The 15,301-nt window shown below is 34.1% G+C and overlaps 3 protein-coding genes across 4 annotated transcripts; all 3 read left to right on the plus strand.

Moving 5' to 3' along the window:
* Positions 1–2,615: 2,615 nt before the first annotated feature.
* On the plus strand, positions 2,616–3,968 carry LOC108476979 (FCS-Like Zinc finger 2). The gene is made up of 2 exons (XM_017779374.2): positions 2,616–3,146; positions 3,314–3,968. Exons 1-2 carry the CDS (start codon positions 2,812–2,814, stop codon positions 3,498–3,500), a joined length of 522 nt encoding a protein of 173 aa, XP_017634863.1. The 5' UTR covers positions 2,616–2,811; the 3' UTR covers positions 3,501–3,968.
* Positions 3,969–6,641: 2,673 nt separating this feature from the next.
* LOC108476787 (uncharacterized) lies at positions 6,642–10,032 on the plus strand. Its single transcript, XM_017779121.2, has 9 exons — positions 6,642–6,948; positions 7,048–7,107; positions 7,209–7,241; positions 7,350–7,403; positions 7,554–7,631; positions 7,732–7,800; positions 8,356–8,967; positions 9,355–9,426; positions 9,661–10,032. The coding sequence occupies exons 1-9, from the start codon at positions 6,853–6,855 to the stop codon at positions 9,889–9,891; spliced, it is 1,305 nt and encodes a 434-aa protein (XP_017634610.1). The 5' UTR covers positions 6,642–6,852; the 3' UTR covers positions 9,892–10,032.
* Positions 10,033–12,652: 2,620 nt separating this feature from the next.
* On the plus strand, positions 12,653–15,301 carry LOC108476977 (beta-amylase 3, chloroplastic). Of its 2 annotated transcripts, XM_017779372.2 has the most exons (5): positions 12,653–12,954; positions 13,051–13,232; positions 13,324–13,534; positions 14,069–14,179; positions 14,311–15,301. In XM_017779372.2, exons 1-5 carry the CDS (start codon positions 12,715–12,717, stop codon positions 15,091–15,093), a joined length of 1,527 nt encoding a protein of 508 aa, XP_017634861.1. In that variant the 5' UTR covers positions 12,653–12,714; the 3' UTR covers positions 15,094–15,301. The 2 variants fall into 2 exon arrangements, with proteins under 2 accessions (XP_017634861.1, XP_017634860.1); XM_017779371.2 differs by having other exon boundaries at positions 12,657–13,232.

Below are 15,301 nucleotides of genomic sequence, written 5' to 3' on the forward strand. Positions count from 1 at the left end.
TGAATTAAAAATTTGAAAACAATTTGTTTATTAATTAAATATTAAAAAAATTAAAACAAAAAATTTAAATGTAAATAAGAAAATAATTAAACCTGAAATTTAAGGACAAAATTACCAATATTTAACCATTTAACCAAAAAATTAATATGTTAAGTTATTAAAAGAATACATTTTATAGAATGTGTTTTCAAACACGTCAAGAGAATATACTTATTGCAAGATGCGTTTTATATTTATTTCCAAAATTAACTGATTTTCCTAAATCTACATTTTCTTCAAATTTATCCAAAATGTTAAATGTAAATAAAATAAGTTAATTTTAAAAATGTAAATAAATAACATTTGAGTTTGACCGGTGAGATAAATAAGGGTAAAATACCGGGTAAACACCTGTCCATGCTATAAGACTTTTTAGCGTTTAAAATAATAATGGTCTATTCTTCTTTACTAAAAAAAACTATTTTCAATGTACAATTGATTGGAGAAGAAATGTATACATGACTTTGTCTATGAGTGATTTGTTCTTTTTCTTATGAAATGGTATTAAATATTTTTGTAAGATTTTTTTTGGTTCAATTTTTATGTAAATTGATTGGTATTGATTTTGCTATATAGCATAAAAAAGAATTCAACAATACTTGATTCCAAATGAAAACGAAAATGGAAAACAACTGGCAATTAAATAATTTATGATATTATTTAATTTAACTTTTTTTAAAAAATAAATTATTTCAAGGAGAGGCTCCTATCACAATAGGACATCAAAGGCCAAAAAAAACCATGGCATGGATGGCATCATTCATAATCATCATTATCAATGATAAAAAAATAAAAGGAAGAGTATGGAACGCGTGGTCCCTACTTTCGATAGGTTTTTGGGAGGTGGGTCCCCCCGTGAAGTTGGAAAGAGAAAGGGTCATGAAAACGACAAAATAATTATGACCTAAAAAATAATATAAATAAAATAATTTAAGTAAAAGGCCAAAGAATGACGTTATTAAGAGGTTGAGTGAAAGGAGAGGCGGTGAGGATACCGTGAAATTCCCTTTTTTTTTTTTTTGTAAAATAAATTAACTATAATTATTTTATTTTTAAGAAATTATTTTAAAAAGGGGGAGTTTAGTGTGTAGTACAAAGTACAGTTGGAGGGCTTCTTGGAAGTTAAAGACAAGTCATATTCTCATTTAAGGCGCGTGGGTCTAACCCACTACTCATTACTTGCAAGTTGCAGTGCTTTCTTCTTTTTTTTCTCAATGATTAGATTGTACTCTTTTAAACTTTAAGACTTCTTTTTTTTCGATTTTGCCCAAAAAAAGAAAAAATTGAAATGTTATGAATTTTCCCAACTTTAGTGAAAGTGGGGCATGTTACATTTTGGATTATAGTTGTAATGTTGCAACTAGTTATGATACGAAACATATTCAAAATAGTGTTTGTTTAAGGGATTAAACTTGGCATACAATTACAGCATATGACATGATCAAGGCTTAAAAATAAACTATAAGATCATACCCTTTTAAGTAACCTTTGCTTGGAATCCAAAAATTGCCCTACATCCACACCCCCCCCCCCAAGATACTTTTTTCTTCACCTTTGCTCACATGAACATGGCATGCTTGCCCCCTCAAAAAACAGGTGAGATTTATCAACGATTAATTAAAAAAAATATTATTCTTACTCAATTTTTGAGAGCATTTTGCTATTTACCAAAAGGGAACTAAATGAAAAATTATTGATTCTCAATAAATCTTTTAATGAAGAGGGACAAATAGGAAAAAAATTAAAAAGCAAATTTTAAGTTTGGACCTTTTGAAGTAGTGTTTGGAGAGAGAGAGAGCACCCACAACGCAGAGCAAAAGAGGAGCCGAGAATATGCGGTGTAGTCGTTACGTTAACGCGCAGTGGACTAGCGTGGTGTCTGCCTCAGATATTGACGTAACGTTAGAATATGGAGTGTGGGGCTTTGTCTTCGAAGATTTAGTCCATAGCACGAGACTACCCATTTTCTTCTTCTACCCCTCTCTTCTTCCCCAAATCACCCATTTGCCATTTTGCTTCATATTAATTTCACCGCAAACTTGCACTACTATTTAAGTAAAATTTATTTTTCTAATATTTTTATTGTATATTTATACAAGCAATTTTTTAAAAATTTAAGAGATGATGTCTTTATTAAAAACAATACATTATATTGGGGAATGGGAGATGATTATATGAAAATAATAGTTCTTAACCGTTAAGAAAAATCTGAAAATTATATGTATATATATCTATTTAAATTAAAGATAGTGGAATTATGATTAATATTTACTATTTTTATGCAATAAACCTATTTAATTATGTATTATTAGATCAAATTCTTTTAATTAGCTTTACCAGAAAATTTTAAATTATTCATAAAATATTTTCATAATTCTATGATTTATTGCAGTTGTGTATTGTTTCCCTAGTATCTAACTATTTCTAGAAAATTTCTAGGATTTTTAAAAAAAATTTTCTCAACCCAATGGCATCATAGTAATTATAAATCTAAATGAATGGCAATAACCGGAAATAATCACAAACTTGGAGATGCAGGTATTTTGAGCCAATGGATTCACTTGCACGGACTCCTAAAACCTGCCACTGTTTATAATTTCTTTTAAGGTATTTTCCCTCCCAACAAAGAACAAAGCCTCTCCCCTATAAAACTCTACCCTTAATTTCTTCCCCCACTCGTCTTCTTCCTTCTCTTCACCCTTTCATTTTCCGATTTCCTTCAAGGATCCCTAAAGGCCAAGCCGTTATTTCTCCAACAGAGAGAAAATACAAATGGAGTCTTCAGGACCTTCAAGGAGGACTTGTTTCATCCAAGAAGATGATGGATTGGCTTCCATTGTAGATATGGAGGCTGGATATTCAGGAAGCCATTACCAAAAGGTTAACCAAAATGGGTTTCTTTCAAGACCTCTTTGTTACTCTAGAAGGAGTAGTTTGAGGAATCTATCTTCTTTTTCTTCGTCATCTTCTTCTGGTTCAGTTTCTTCTCCGAGGCCTGCTCGCTTTTATGATGCCAGATTTGAAGACGTTCATCAACCCTATTTCTTGGATGTTTGCTTTCTTTGCAAGAAGCCTCTTGGGTGTAACCGTGACATCTTCATGTACAGGTTCGTCCTTAATTTTCAGTCTCTTAGAAAGAAAGATCAGAATTTTGGGAAGGTCGATTGGATCTTTCTATGCATATTTGCTTAATGAATTTTCCCCTTTAAAAATTTTCTTATAAGTCTAGTAGACAGATTTGGTTTTTGCTGATTGGTGTTTGGTTTTTTTGCAGAGGGGACACACCTTTCTGCAGTGAAGATTGCAGACAAGAACAAATCGAGATAGATGAAGCTAAAGAAAAGAACATGAACCTTTCTTCCTCAGTGAAAGCTATGAGAAAGAAGGGCCAAAGGGAGTCTACATCTCCGAATGAAGCTCAAGGTTACTCTATTCGAACTAGCACAGTTGCAGCTGCTTAAATCACACCACAAAGGAAATAAACAAGAACATATCTATATATCTATCTATCTATATATATATATATATATATATGAATAGTTCAAAAAAAAAAAAAGAAGAGAAGAGAAAGGTGATGGAGATCATTAATGAAGAAAAGGGCCAAGGAGAGAGGAGAGGATGAAGAAATCTATATTTTGAGTGGTTTGTTATACCCTTTATAAAACATACTGCTATAGTTTTAGCTCTGTGAATGTTATATCTATATGAGGATATGAAATTAGCCTGCCCAGGATCTACTCTATGATATGGCTCCCTTTTTCTTTTTGGGGTTTTTTGGGGGTTAATTACTGATTAGATTTTATTTTTTTGGGGTTCTTAAGAAATGTTAATGCATCACGAAGAATGATGAGAACTGTTTTTTTTTTCATTTCTATTTTCAGTATCACTAATGTTTAATGAAAATGACATAAATGGAACTTATTGAAAAAGCTGTTAATTTTGATTTTCTATTTCATTGTTAAGGTTATTTGTTATTGCACTTGCTCATCTTTTTTTCCCTATTGAGGCATCTTAAGTTGAAAGGGTGAAGTGGGAATATGGAGAAAGAAGGAAAAAGTGGGTTACTTTTTCTGGTAAAAAAGCATTGCTTCCTATATCAGAACTGGTGGGTGTCACTGCCACAGCCAGAGTTCCCACCAGGGAAACAATGGCTGAGGCTTCATCATCAATTGGAATTTCTTCTTTCTACCTTTTGGGACCATTTTGGACCTAATTGTATTGGATGTGTAAAGCACATTTTTTTACTTTTATGTTGGAATGTTGAAGAATGGGGAAATGGGTTGAGATTTCTAGAGACCAGTACCAAAGATCTGTGTGGGAATTGATGAACTAAAGGCCAGAGGTCGAGATGATTATTGAACAAGGCTAAAGGGGGTAAATGGTGATGATTTTTAAGTAATCGCAGTTCAACCAGAAGTGATTGGAGCCATTGTGTTGAGTTATGGACATAAGACTAAACATTTAGTATCATCACACCAAGGAGCTGATAGCGAGGAATTTAGGGTTGGGCTTTACATTTAAGAGGGTCTAAACTGAACTCTAAAGGTAAAAATAACATGGATTCTTGTAGGGGCCAACCCAAGGGATTAATGATATACAAGTCCATGAATGCAAATGGCCTGCCATGATGCCTTTATTTTCATAGTAATTCTAGTCAAAAAACATGTAGCCAGAATTATTTTAATTGGATCTCGCAATTCATTCATTTATTTGATTTAATTTTAATCTAATCAAGTTTAAGGTGTCATGTAAGGTAATGGAAATACTCTTTTTAAGTTTCAAGACAATGTGAGGATGTACAAAATGGTTTTATCATGTGGAAGAAACTTTACGATGTACTATGATTTTAGTTGGCTTTGGTTTGAATTAGATGGATTTATACTATAATAAAGATTTTAACTAAATTTAGTGTCATTTGATTAGATGACTTAATTCAATTGCTTTTTCTAGAAAAAGATGGAACTGATAAGAAAAATATCCGACAAAACAAAACAATAATAAAAATAAGAAGTCTATTTAAATCCAAGTCATTAGGCTTATTCCATATAATCTCTAAACTTGATAATTTCTCAGAATAAACAATACTAACAATAGTAGAAGGACAAATAGTGTAATCCATGTAATTTATTATCAATAAAACCCCCTTGTCAAAACATGGACAGTCTTATTAGCATCCCTACAAATTGAAAAGAAGGAAAAGAATTGGAAAGCAGAGTCAAATCCAATCCTTTAATAATAATCCAGAATTAGAGGCATCCACGTAACCATGATGAAAAGTTCGTCAAAGCCCTTGACTATCAGTCTCTATTACAACATTGTCCAAATGCAAAGACATGAGGCAAGAAAGGGCCTCCGTTACAACAAGAATTTCTGACAAAAAAGGATCAAGTGTACTCTCCATGAAACCCGAAATACATTGCATGAAGTCACCTGCATCATTTTGCACAACCACCACCCATTGTGAGCAAAAGTGGCCCATCAACATTAAATTTTATCTTTCCCTTTCCAACCTAAGATAACAAACATCCCTCACGACCATGGCATGCGAAATCGATTAAAAAGTATGAATCAAATATAAATATCTATTTACTTTAAAAACCTCGTGTACATATATATTTCAAAAGGAATTTTTAATTATCACATGTATTGTTTTTCTTAACGCAAATTTATAAGTATAAACACAATGATATATTATCCACATAACTAAAAATACAAATACAAATACAAATAAAAATAAAAAATAAAATGACAAAATATAATTGAGTGGAAAATAAAATATATTCTAATATAAACTAAAATGAATATAAAATAAGATAATAAAGTACAATTAAATACTAATAAATTTTTAGTGGAATGATAAGACACATTACATTTAAATATATATATTATTAAATGTGAGTTTAGATAGACGACGATTTACTTACGATTAATGTAAAAATTACGGTGATAATAAAATTAGATATTGTAATATAAAATAAAAAGTAAATTAAACGCAGTCTAAATCCACACTAAGATGACTCTAAATATATACCATAAAAAAGTACACGCGGTTAAGCAAAGACGTAATTAGCTTAGACATGATTTCTCTTTCTCAAACATTAATTGATTACTTAATTTTTCTTTTTATAAATGGACTGGTGTGCTGGCATTTCTTCTATAAAACAAATCTTATCTTCTAGGAAAATTATTTTTGCAAAACCACAACTACTTTCGAATCTTTTATATTAAGATTTAAATTGTATTTTATTCATTTATTTAAAAATAAGTAAATTAGTTATTGTAAATTAAATTAAAAAGCAAATTGGTCGTTTCATTAAAAATTTCATTAATTTCTATTGTTAAAACCGATATTGCTAATGAAATAAATAGATAATCACACGTGACATGCCACATATACCTAATGATGACATATAAAACTAATTTTTAATAGTAAAATAGATAATTTTTAATAGATAGAGTAGTTTACTCTTTGATATAATATATAGTCACTAATTTACCCATTTTTTAGTAAAGGGTAAAATGTAATCCAACTAGAAGTGTAAGGCCTCTATGAGAATTTTACCACTAATAAAATATTTACCTTATAAAATAGAAGTGGGGAAGCTGGTGAGAAATTAACAGAATGGTCACAAAATAACAATTGAAACAGTTAAGGCCATCCACGTGGCGTGAGGTGTATGGTTGAAGCTCGTCGGCAAACTTGAAGTTTACATTACCCGCTTAAAAACGGAAGTTAGAAAAAATCCTCTACTTTCTCAGAATAGATCACATCGCAGTTTCTCATTTCCCTCGCTTCACTTATTTTGTTCACATATGGACGGACTGATCAAGGGTTTACTGGACGTCGCTATTGGCCACGAGGGAGATAATGAGTCTCAAGATGAACGCCCCAGATCCAGTTCGGCGCAGGTTAGTTTGGATTTCTTCTTCTCATCTTTTGATTTCTTATGTTATATCTTAGTTAAAAAAGAAAAAAAAATTGCTGATTGAGTTTGATAATGTTCGCAGGCGGTGTCAGGGGATCAGGATCACCAACGAGATGAACGCTCCAGATCCAGTTGGGCGCAGGTTAGTTTGGATTTCTTCCTCTGATCTTTTGATTTTTTATGTTATATCATAGTTAAAAAAATAAAAAAAAAATTGCTGATTGAGTTTGATAATGTTCGCAGGTGGTGTCAGGGGATCAGGATCACGAAAAACAGGTTTTCCGTTTATTTGATGAATTTTGTCTCTTGTATCTGAAATTGGAGCACGTTGAAGTGATGGTTCATTGTTTTATTGTTAATTTGGGAATTTTATTGATTTCGTAGGTGCAGAGTCAATGGCAGGGTTCGGGTTCAACACCTTCGGGGAGGACCCACAAGGTAAATATCGAAAATTTCATGGGTACAATTCTTAAGAGTTGTATAGATTCATTTGCTCTTTGTTCTTTTGGGTTGGATATTTGAAATTTTGATCGTTACCCTAAATCTGAATGCGGTTTATTATCAAATATCTATAAACCTCTAATGCAGACCGAGTATGGGGGATATGAAAAAAATGAAGGTGATGAGCGACGACATGGTTATAACCAAAATAAGTGGAACAGAAAGGTTGCCTCTTGCTTTTGATTTACTGGTCTATACTTTTTTCTTTGTTTTAGTAAAATCTATATTTGTGTGTGCACTGACTTACCCCAAATTTCGCATATAGGAGCAAGGAGAGGAGAATAATGATGGCTGGGAAACTGTTGGCAAAAAGCCTCGAAGACGGCCACAAAAGGTGCGTCACTATTCTTTCTCTGTTTTTTGATATCTCAAGTTTTAAACTGACAAATACTAATGCAGTTGCCGTCTTGGTGTCGTTTCTCTCATTGTTTTAGATTTACATTTCTTTTAAGTTGAACGAATTGTGTTAAATTTTTGTTAGAAACGCGTAGATGTTTGATGTATAATATAGCAGTAGCACAATGACATTAGATTTATTTGCATTAGGTAGATTAGTATTTACTTCATTCCTTACTAGTTTTTCTCTCCAATATTTTTAACCATTATCAACTTTGTGAGGGCGAGCCTTGGTAGCAATGTGAACTTGATCCTTGGTAACTGGAAGGTCATGGATCCAAGTAGTGGAAAAGCAGGGAAATGCTGCGTAAGATAAATGACTGCCTCAACCCTCACAAAGCAGGGAGCCTTGTGCACTGGGAAATACCCTTTTGTCAGCTATGGCATTTGTAGATGACTTCTATTTGTTTTATCTGGGGGTTCTGTGGTCATTCTCTGTTTTGTTCTGTTTGAACCACCGTGTTTAATATTTTTATGAATGAAACATTTGCAGGTTAATATGGATCACTGGCAAGGGTATAAACGACCTCCTAGTGAGCAAGAATACTCTGATGAGGTTGGAACTGGTACTAGCATCGAACCTTCAGAAGAGGAACTTGCTGACTTTTTGCAAGCTTGCAACAGGCTGTGGCAACTTGATTTAAACCGTCTGGAACCTGGAAAGGATTATCAAATTGACTGTGGTGAAGGGAAGAAGGTTTTCCAGAAGGAAGATGTGGCAGAAGGAAGCCTATTTTGTTATGTTAATGAGGACATTTTTAGAACAAAACCTACATTTGCTCGTTTTTGTTCTCTCTTGGATAATTACAACCCAAATGCTGGGTGCAAGGAAGTTGTTACATCTGAGGAGAAACAAGAGCAGGCTGCATTTATAGAAGAAATCAGTAGAACTGCGCCTATTCAATATCTTCACAAGTACCTGTCTCGGAAGGGCATTGTATCTGAAAACTATCAAGATTTCAAAAGAATGTTGACAAGCCTATGGTTTGATCTTTATGGTCGAGGAGGTACATCTGGTTCCTCTTCTGCTTTTGAACATGTTTTCGTTGGGGAAATCAAGCAACATTGTGAGCAAGAAGTTGGTGGCTTCCACAATTGGCTTCAGGTGTGTTAATGTATCTTTTAATTGTTTGTCAATTCAACTAGGTTACTGCAATCATTAGTTCATGACCTGGTTTATTTTATACCATCGAGTTGTCTGGAAGCAATACTGAAATATAATAATTTTCTTAGAAAAACTTTTCATTTACATCTGATGGAGCAAAATGGAAAAGGTTCATTAAATTTTTGAAATGTTGGTTGCAATGCGTTGGTGATAGTTATATCCTCTTTACGTCTGAAGTATTTAAAATATCAATTTCTACTTGCTAGTATTTTAATATGTTGCCAACCCTTGTCACAAGCATACCTTAATACATTTTTGTTTTCAGAAGTTGATATTTAGGTGCCATGTAGTAGATGTGTATTGCTAATCCTTTATTACGTTTTCCAGTTTTACCTAGAAGAAGCAAAAGGATGTGTTGACTATCATGGTTATATATTACCCCGAAGACGTGGGGAAACTGTAAGTCTCAGTTTGACTTGTTTCTGTTTCTCTCTGCATCTACTGCATTTTATGCACTCTTCTAAGTTTTGCAATAAATGGAAGAAAAAGAAGAAAGTTCTTTGTAATCACATTTGATAAAGAATTGAAGTTCTAGATCATTGTAGTTAATAATATTAGGTTGAACTAGGAGGAAAACGTTGTTCACACCCACTTTCAATATTTAATATCACTCTGCATGTGTTTCTTTTGCAGCCTGACTCCGAGACACAGTTGCTAACAGTTCAGTTCGAATGGAATGGGGTTCTTAAATCCGTGTCAAGTACATTGGTTGGGGTGAGTCCTGAGTTTGAAATTGCTCTCTATACTCTGTGTTTCTTCGTGGGTGGAGAGGATAACTATGTACAGCTGGGTCCATACTCTGTTAACATCAAGTGCTACCGATTTGGAAATAAAATCGGTTCTGTATTTCCAATAGCAGAATGATGATTTTCAGCTCTGTGTGTTATTATTATTATTGTCCAGAAGCTACAGAAACACTGTAGACATCATGTTCATGTTACTGTCTAACTTTAGTTTATGATATATCATAACATATCTTTTACTTGGATCTTTTAACTTACAAAATTGATAATTATGATATGTGTAAAACTTACATGCTATGTTGATATGCATTCCCCTATAGCTTAATCTTTATGATGATTGAGGAATCAAAATCTGCATATAGTTCTGAACGAGTGAGTTTACCATGTGTTACTGGTTTGGAGAATTTCTGCCTAAGATTTCAACGAAATTGCGTCGTGCTTGGTCTTGACAGTGTTCCACCCTTAGGCTTAGAAGTTAATGGCCAAAGAACTGATTGTTGGTAAAATGGAAATAACTAAAGGAGACTTTGGCCTCACCCTTTCACACTCATTTGTAGTCATCAGCTGCACCTGTTTGTTTCTTCTTCTTCTTCTTCATTCTTCTTTATTGTTGTTTTCATTTTTCATTCAAATGATAATTCTCAAACTTGTGTTGGTGAAGATTGATTAGAGAAAGGCTTTAGGGTGTTGTTTGATCAAGTTGGGGGGAATTGACTTGTGAAAATGATGTCATGGATTCTTTCTGTATCATTAAAAGGAATCAATCGTTCAGTGCCGTCTATATATTATATGCAGATGGAAAAATATCCTAAGCAGCCATTATCAACGTTGGTTGAAAATATCTTTTTTGAGGGTTCATCAGATATTTATAAAGGACCCCCTCTTTGAGCTAAGTTAAAAAGATCAAATTGCTAGCTTCTTGAGAACCCAAAACTTAAAATGGAAATATCTAACATGAAAGAGAGGACAGCAACTCTCTTCTTATCACCAACATGTTCATAGGTCAATTGTCTGCTTATAATATTTCACAGAAAACTATCCCTCTTTTTCTATTGATATCTTGATAAGAGTGTACTATGCCACAACTAGTTATGGCCGTTAGATGAACACACACACACGCACACAAAGTTGCAACGATTAACACAAAATAATCACAAAATAATCACAAAAAGAGATGAACATCAGTATGACAATTTCAAAGTGGTGTAATTTCATTAAATCATTCCTTTTGCTTTAATATGCTTCTGAAATAGTTGACTTCTGAGACATTCCAATTAAAGATGGTTTGTTCAATGTCTTAAATCTATACCTAATAAAACTGTCCTCTACGAGGAAAGAAATTAGGTAACCAACTTATGTTACTTAATTATCCAAAGCTGCTGGAAAGGACAGCAAAATGGCGTATCCAACATGTACTCAGAGATGAAAATAAAGTTGCGGATTTTCTTGCAAAAATGGATCGTAGTAAGGAAGACGTGTTAGTTCTGTCTGAACAACCTCTGTTAGGGGTTTTAGTTTAAGTCTCTGCAAAAAAAAAAAAAAAATCCAAAGCTGATCACGTATTAAAAAAAACTGGGAAATTTTTGGGGGGATCTTGTTGGCATTGATTGTGAAAGAAAAGAGCAATGTCCCTACTTGAAATTTGAAATGTGAAACCAGTAGGGAAATGGGGTCGTTTTTCCCCTCTTTCTTCTGTCCACAACACTCACTTATATATGTATATCTATCAATTTGCTCCACAAAACACACGTAAATGGTGAGCATGAGAATTGAAGAACCTGATTGGCTCAAAATAGCTAAACCTCAATAGTCAATAGTCTTCCCCCATGCAAAACGCCAAACTTTAATCAGCCATTGACGTGTCTCCTCTTAGGCACCGACAACTCTGACACCTCATTTCTTGCATTTGCATCTTCATTTGTTTCCTTCCTCAAATCTCAAACCCACACATGGATGCTAAACCAGCTAGCCAACACGTATTGATGACATGGACGAATTTTGTTCCTATCTGCAACATTTAACATTTCTGATTCAACTGCTTGATTAAAGTACTGTTTAGCATATGATATATTAGTATAAATCATTTGGATATATCAATATAAATGGAAAGAAAATTCCAACAAAAAAAGAAAGCACAGACTTCAACTACAGCCACATGCATTTCCAAATGAAAACGGATTCTCCAATCTTCTTATCCTGAACCAACCAAAGCCAATGAAAATTGAAATCCTATTAACTTGTCAGCCACTAAAATTCTCATATGCAAATTAGAGGCTAACTGGTTTGCATTTTGCTAGATCATTTAGTTGTCAACCAAGCTAATAATTTTATTGTAAAGAGTTACTTATTATCACCAGTATGATTATTTTACATAACTGAAGAAAATATATAGAAAATTCACTTCATTCCCATGAATAAATGAATAAACTATTGATTAAGGCCTGTTTTTTATTCACCATGAGTTGTGCCATTAACAAGATTCAAAATATCTCTTCTAAAGATATTTCTATGTGTGCTTTAGTGTATGCCATTGCTACTTACTATTGCACATAACACTTGTTGGTAACTATTTTCCTTTTTATCCTATAACAAAGAACAACCAAATTGTGGATATATCCACCTTTAATAAGCAAAATAATCACCAAAACCTACACCCAAAGGCATTCAGTTGTTCCAAAAGAGGGTATTCGTGACCTTTAAAAACTTAAAACTTTTAGGATCTTCATTTTGTGAAGCATGGACATGGAATGATCGCGTTTTAGATAATGACCTTTGAAAAGTTGAGGTGACTAGTTTGATCTTATGCACTTTTTCCCTTTTAAACGGAGCCCACCAATATTGTCTTCTTCTAAAGCTCTGACCCAAGGTTCATTTTATAAATGGATGTAACCCATCTTCATTCATTCCAATATCTGTTTTCCCTCTCTTCATTTACCAAAAAAACATGGCCTTAACATTACGTTCTTCTACTTCTTTCATCAAACTCAAAGAAACCAACAGCTTCAAAACTCCTGATGACTTCTTAGGCTCCATTTCTTTTGCTCAAATGAAGCCATCCTGCCGAATCCGAGCAAGGAATTCGATGTCGATGCAGGAAGCACCGCTGGTGCATGGGAAAATCTCGACCAAGGAAACCGAGAAGTTATACGGTCTAACAATTTCCCATGCTGAAAATAACTCAAAGGTACCTGTTTATGTGATGTTGCCACTAGACACAATAACTCTAGGGGGTAGCTTGAATAAGCCACGGGCAATGAACGCAAGTTTGATGGCCTTAAAGAGTGCAGGTGTCGAAGGGGTTATGGTTGATGCTTGGTGGGGCTTAGTAGAGAAAGATGGACCTTTAAACTACAACTGGGAAGGGTATGCTGAGCTTGTGAAAATGGTTGAAAAACATGGTCTAAAGCTCCAAGTTGTCATGTCGTTTCATCAGTGTGGCGGCAATGTTGGAGACTCTTGCAGGTATTATTTTAACATCCTGTGTTTCTGGTTTTTCTTCTACTGATAAAATTTGTGTACGTAAACCTGAAATTTTATCTGCTTGAATGTTTAGTATCCCATTGCCTCCATGGGTGCTTGAAGAAATCAGAAAAAACCCAGACCTTGTCTACACAGATAGATTGGGACGAAGGAATCCCGAGTACATTTCCTTGGGATGTGACTCAGTTCCTGTTCTCAGAGGAAGAACACCTATTCAAGCTTACACAGATTACATGAGGAGCTTCCGTGAGAGGTTCAGAGATTACTTGGGACGAGTTATTGTGGTATAGCATCTATAAAACTCAAACTACTACTGCTAGTTTAGCACAGGATACCTTAGTTTTATCCAAAATCTTATGAAATTCTACATATTATCTTTACTGGAAGATCTAGGACAGGCAAAACAGAAAATACAGATAAATTTTAAGTTTTATATGATCCAATCATACACAAAGGCAACTGTTATAAAACTGATTGTGCTTATTCTGGGGAGAAATAGAAAACACGTAAACTCTGCAGCTAAATATCACAAGCAACAAGATGAATGAATATGAATGGGTGTAAGGAGATAGATTTAGATTAAAGAAAATAGATACTACAAAAGCGTCGTTATCGTTTCGTATTCATGTTATTTTTCAGTGTAGAATCCATCCAAATGATGGACCACAGACGCCTACCCAACATGTTTAAAATACCAAAATATGTCAAATATAAAAGTTTTGGCACTTTCGTTTCTTTACTCAAGTGGTGGATGATGATATTCATTTTTATTTTATTTTTTGGAAGCTCTAGAAATCTAAATGTAATTTCTATTTCAGGAAATTCAAGTGGGGATGGGACCATGTGGGGAACTGAGATACCCATCTTATCCAGAAAGTAATGGAATGTGGAAATTTCCTGGAATTGGAGAGTTTCAGTGCTATGATAAGGTAAATTTTATGAACTAAATGAAGTTTCTCTTTTATTTATGTTTTCAGATATAGCACATAACTTGAATGATCAAAACTTAGATATGGTAGATTCCTAATTCCTAAACAAGATAAAATGTTTTAACTTACAGTATATGAGAGCTTCCCTGGAAGCAGCGGCGGAAGCCATCGGGCAAAAAGACTGGGGAAAAGGTGGTCCACATGATTCTGGTCATTACAAGCAAGTTCCTGAAGAAACTGACTTCTTCAAAAGGGATGGAACATGGAACACCGAGTACGGACAGTTCTTCCTAGAATGGTACTCCAGGAAGCTACTCGAGCATGGAGACCGAATACTTGCGGCTGCAAAAGGAACATTCCATGGAACAGGAGCAAAACTATCAGCAAAGGTTGCTGGGATTCATTGGCATTACAGAACAAGGTCACATGCTGCTGAACTAACAGCTGGTTACTATAACACCAGACATCATGATGGTTACGTCCCAATAGCACAAATGTTCAGTAAACATGGAGTTGTTTTCAATTTCACTTGCATGGAAATGAGAGATGGGGAACAACCTGAATATGCAAACTGTTCACCCGAGGGATTAGTCCGGCAAGTAAAAATGGCAACAAAGATAGCCAGGGTCGAACTTGCCGGAGAAAATGCACTAGAGAGGTATGATGCTGGTTCATATGCACAGGTTTTGGCAACGAGTAGATCGGATTCAGGCAATGGATTGAGTGCATTTACATATTTAAGGATGAACAAAAGGTTGTTTGAAGGGGACAATTGGAGGCATTTGGTGGAATTTGTGAAGAACATGTCGGAAGGAGGTAGAAAGATTTCGGAGTGTGACAGCCGAGGAACAAACCTTTACATTGGGTTTATCAAAGACAAGACTGTTGAGAAAAAGGAGGTTGCTCTGGTATAGAAACGATGTACAGAGTCCATGAACAACAGTATATAATTAGTGTATCATGTATAAGCTAGAAAAAAAAGGAAAAGCAAAACAGAGCAAAGATTACATCCATATACAATATAATTTTTTGCATCATATGTCAAACTAGCAGATAGGTGAAAAACATAATAGAGAATATAACATCTCCATAAATTATATGGAGGATTTCATTCAATTTAAA

This window comes from Gossypium arboreum, chromosome 12 (assembly GCF_025698485.1).
Source record: "Gossypium arboreum isolate Shixiya-1 chromosome 12, ASM2569848v2, whole genome shotgun sequence".
Lineage (NCBI taxonomy): Eukaryota > Viridiplantae > Streptophyta > Magnoliopsida > Malvales > Malvaceae > Gossypium > Gossypium arboreum.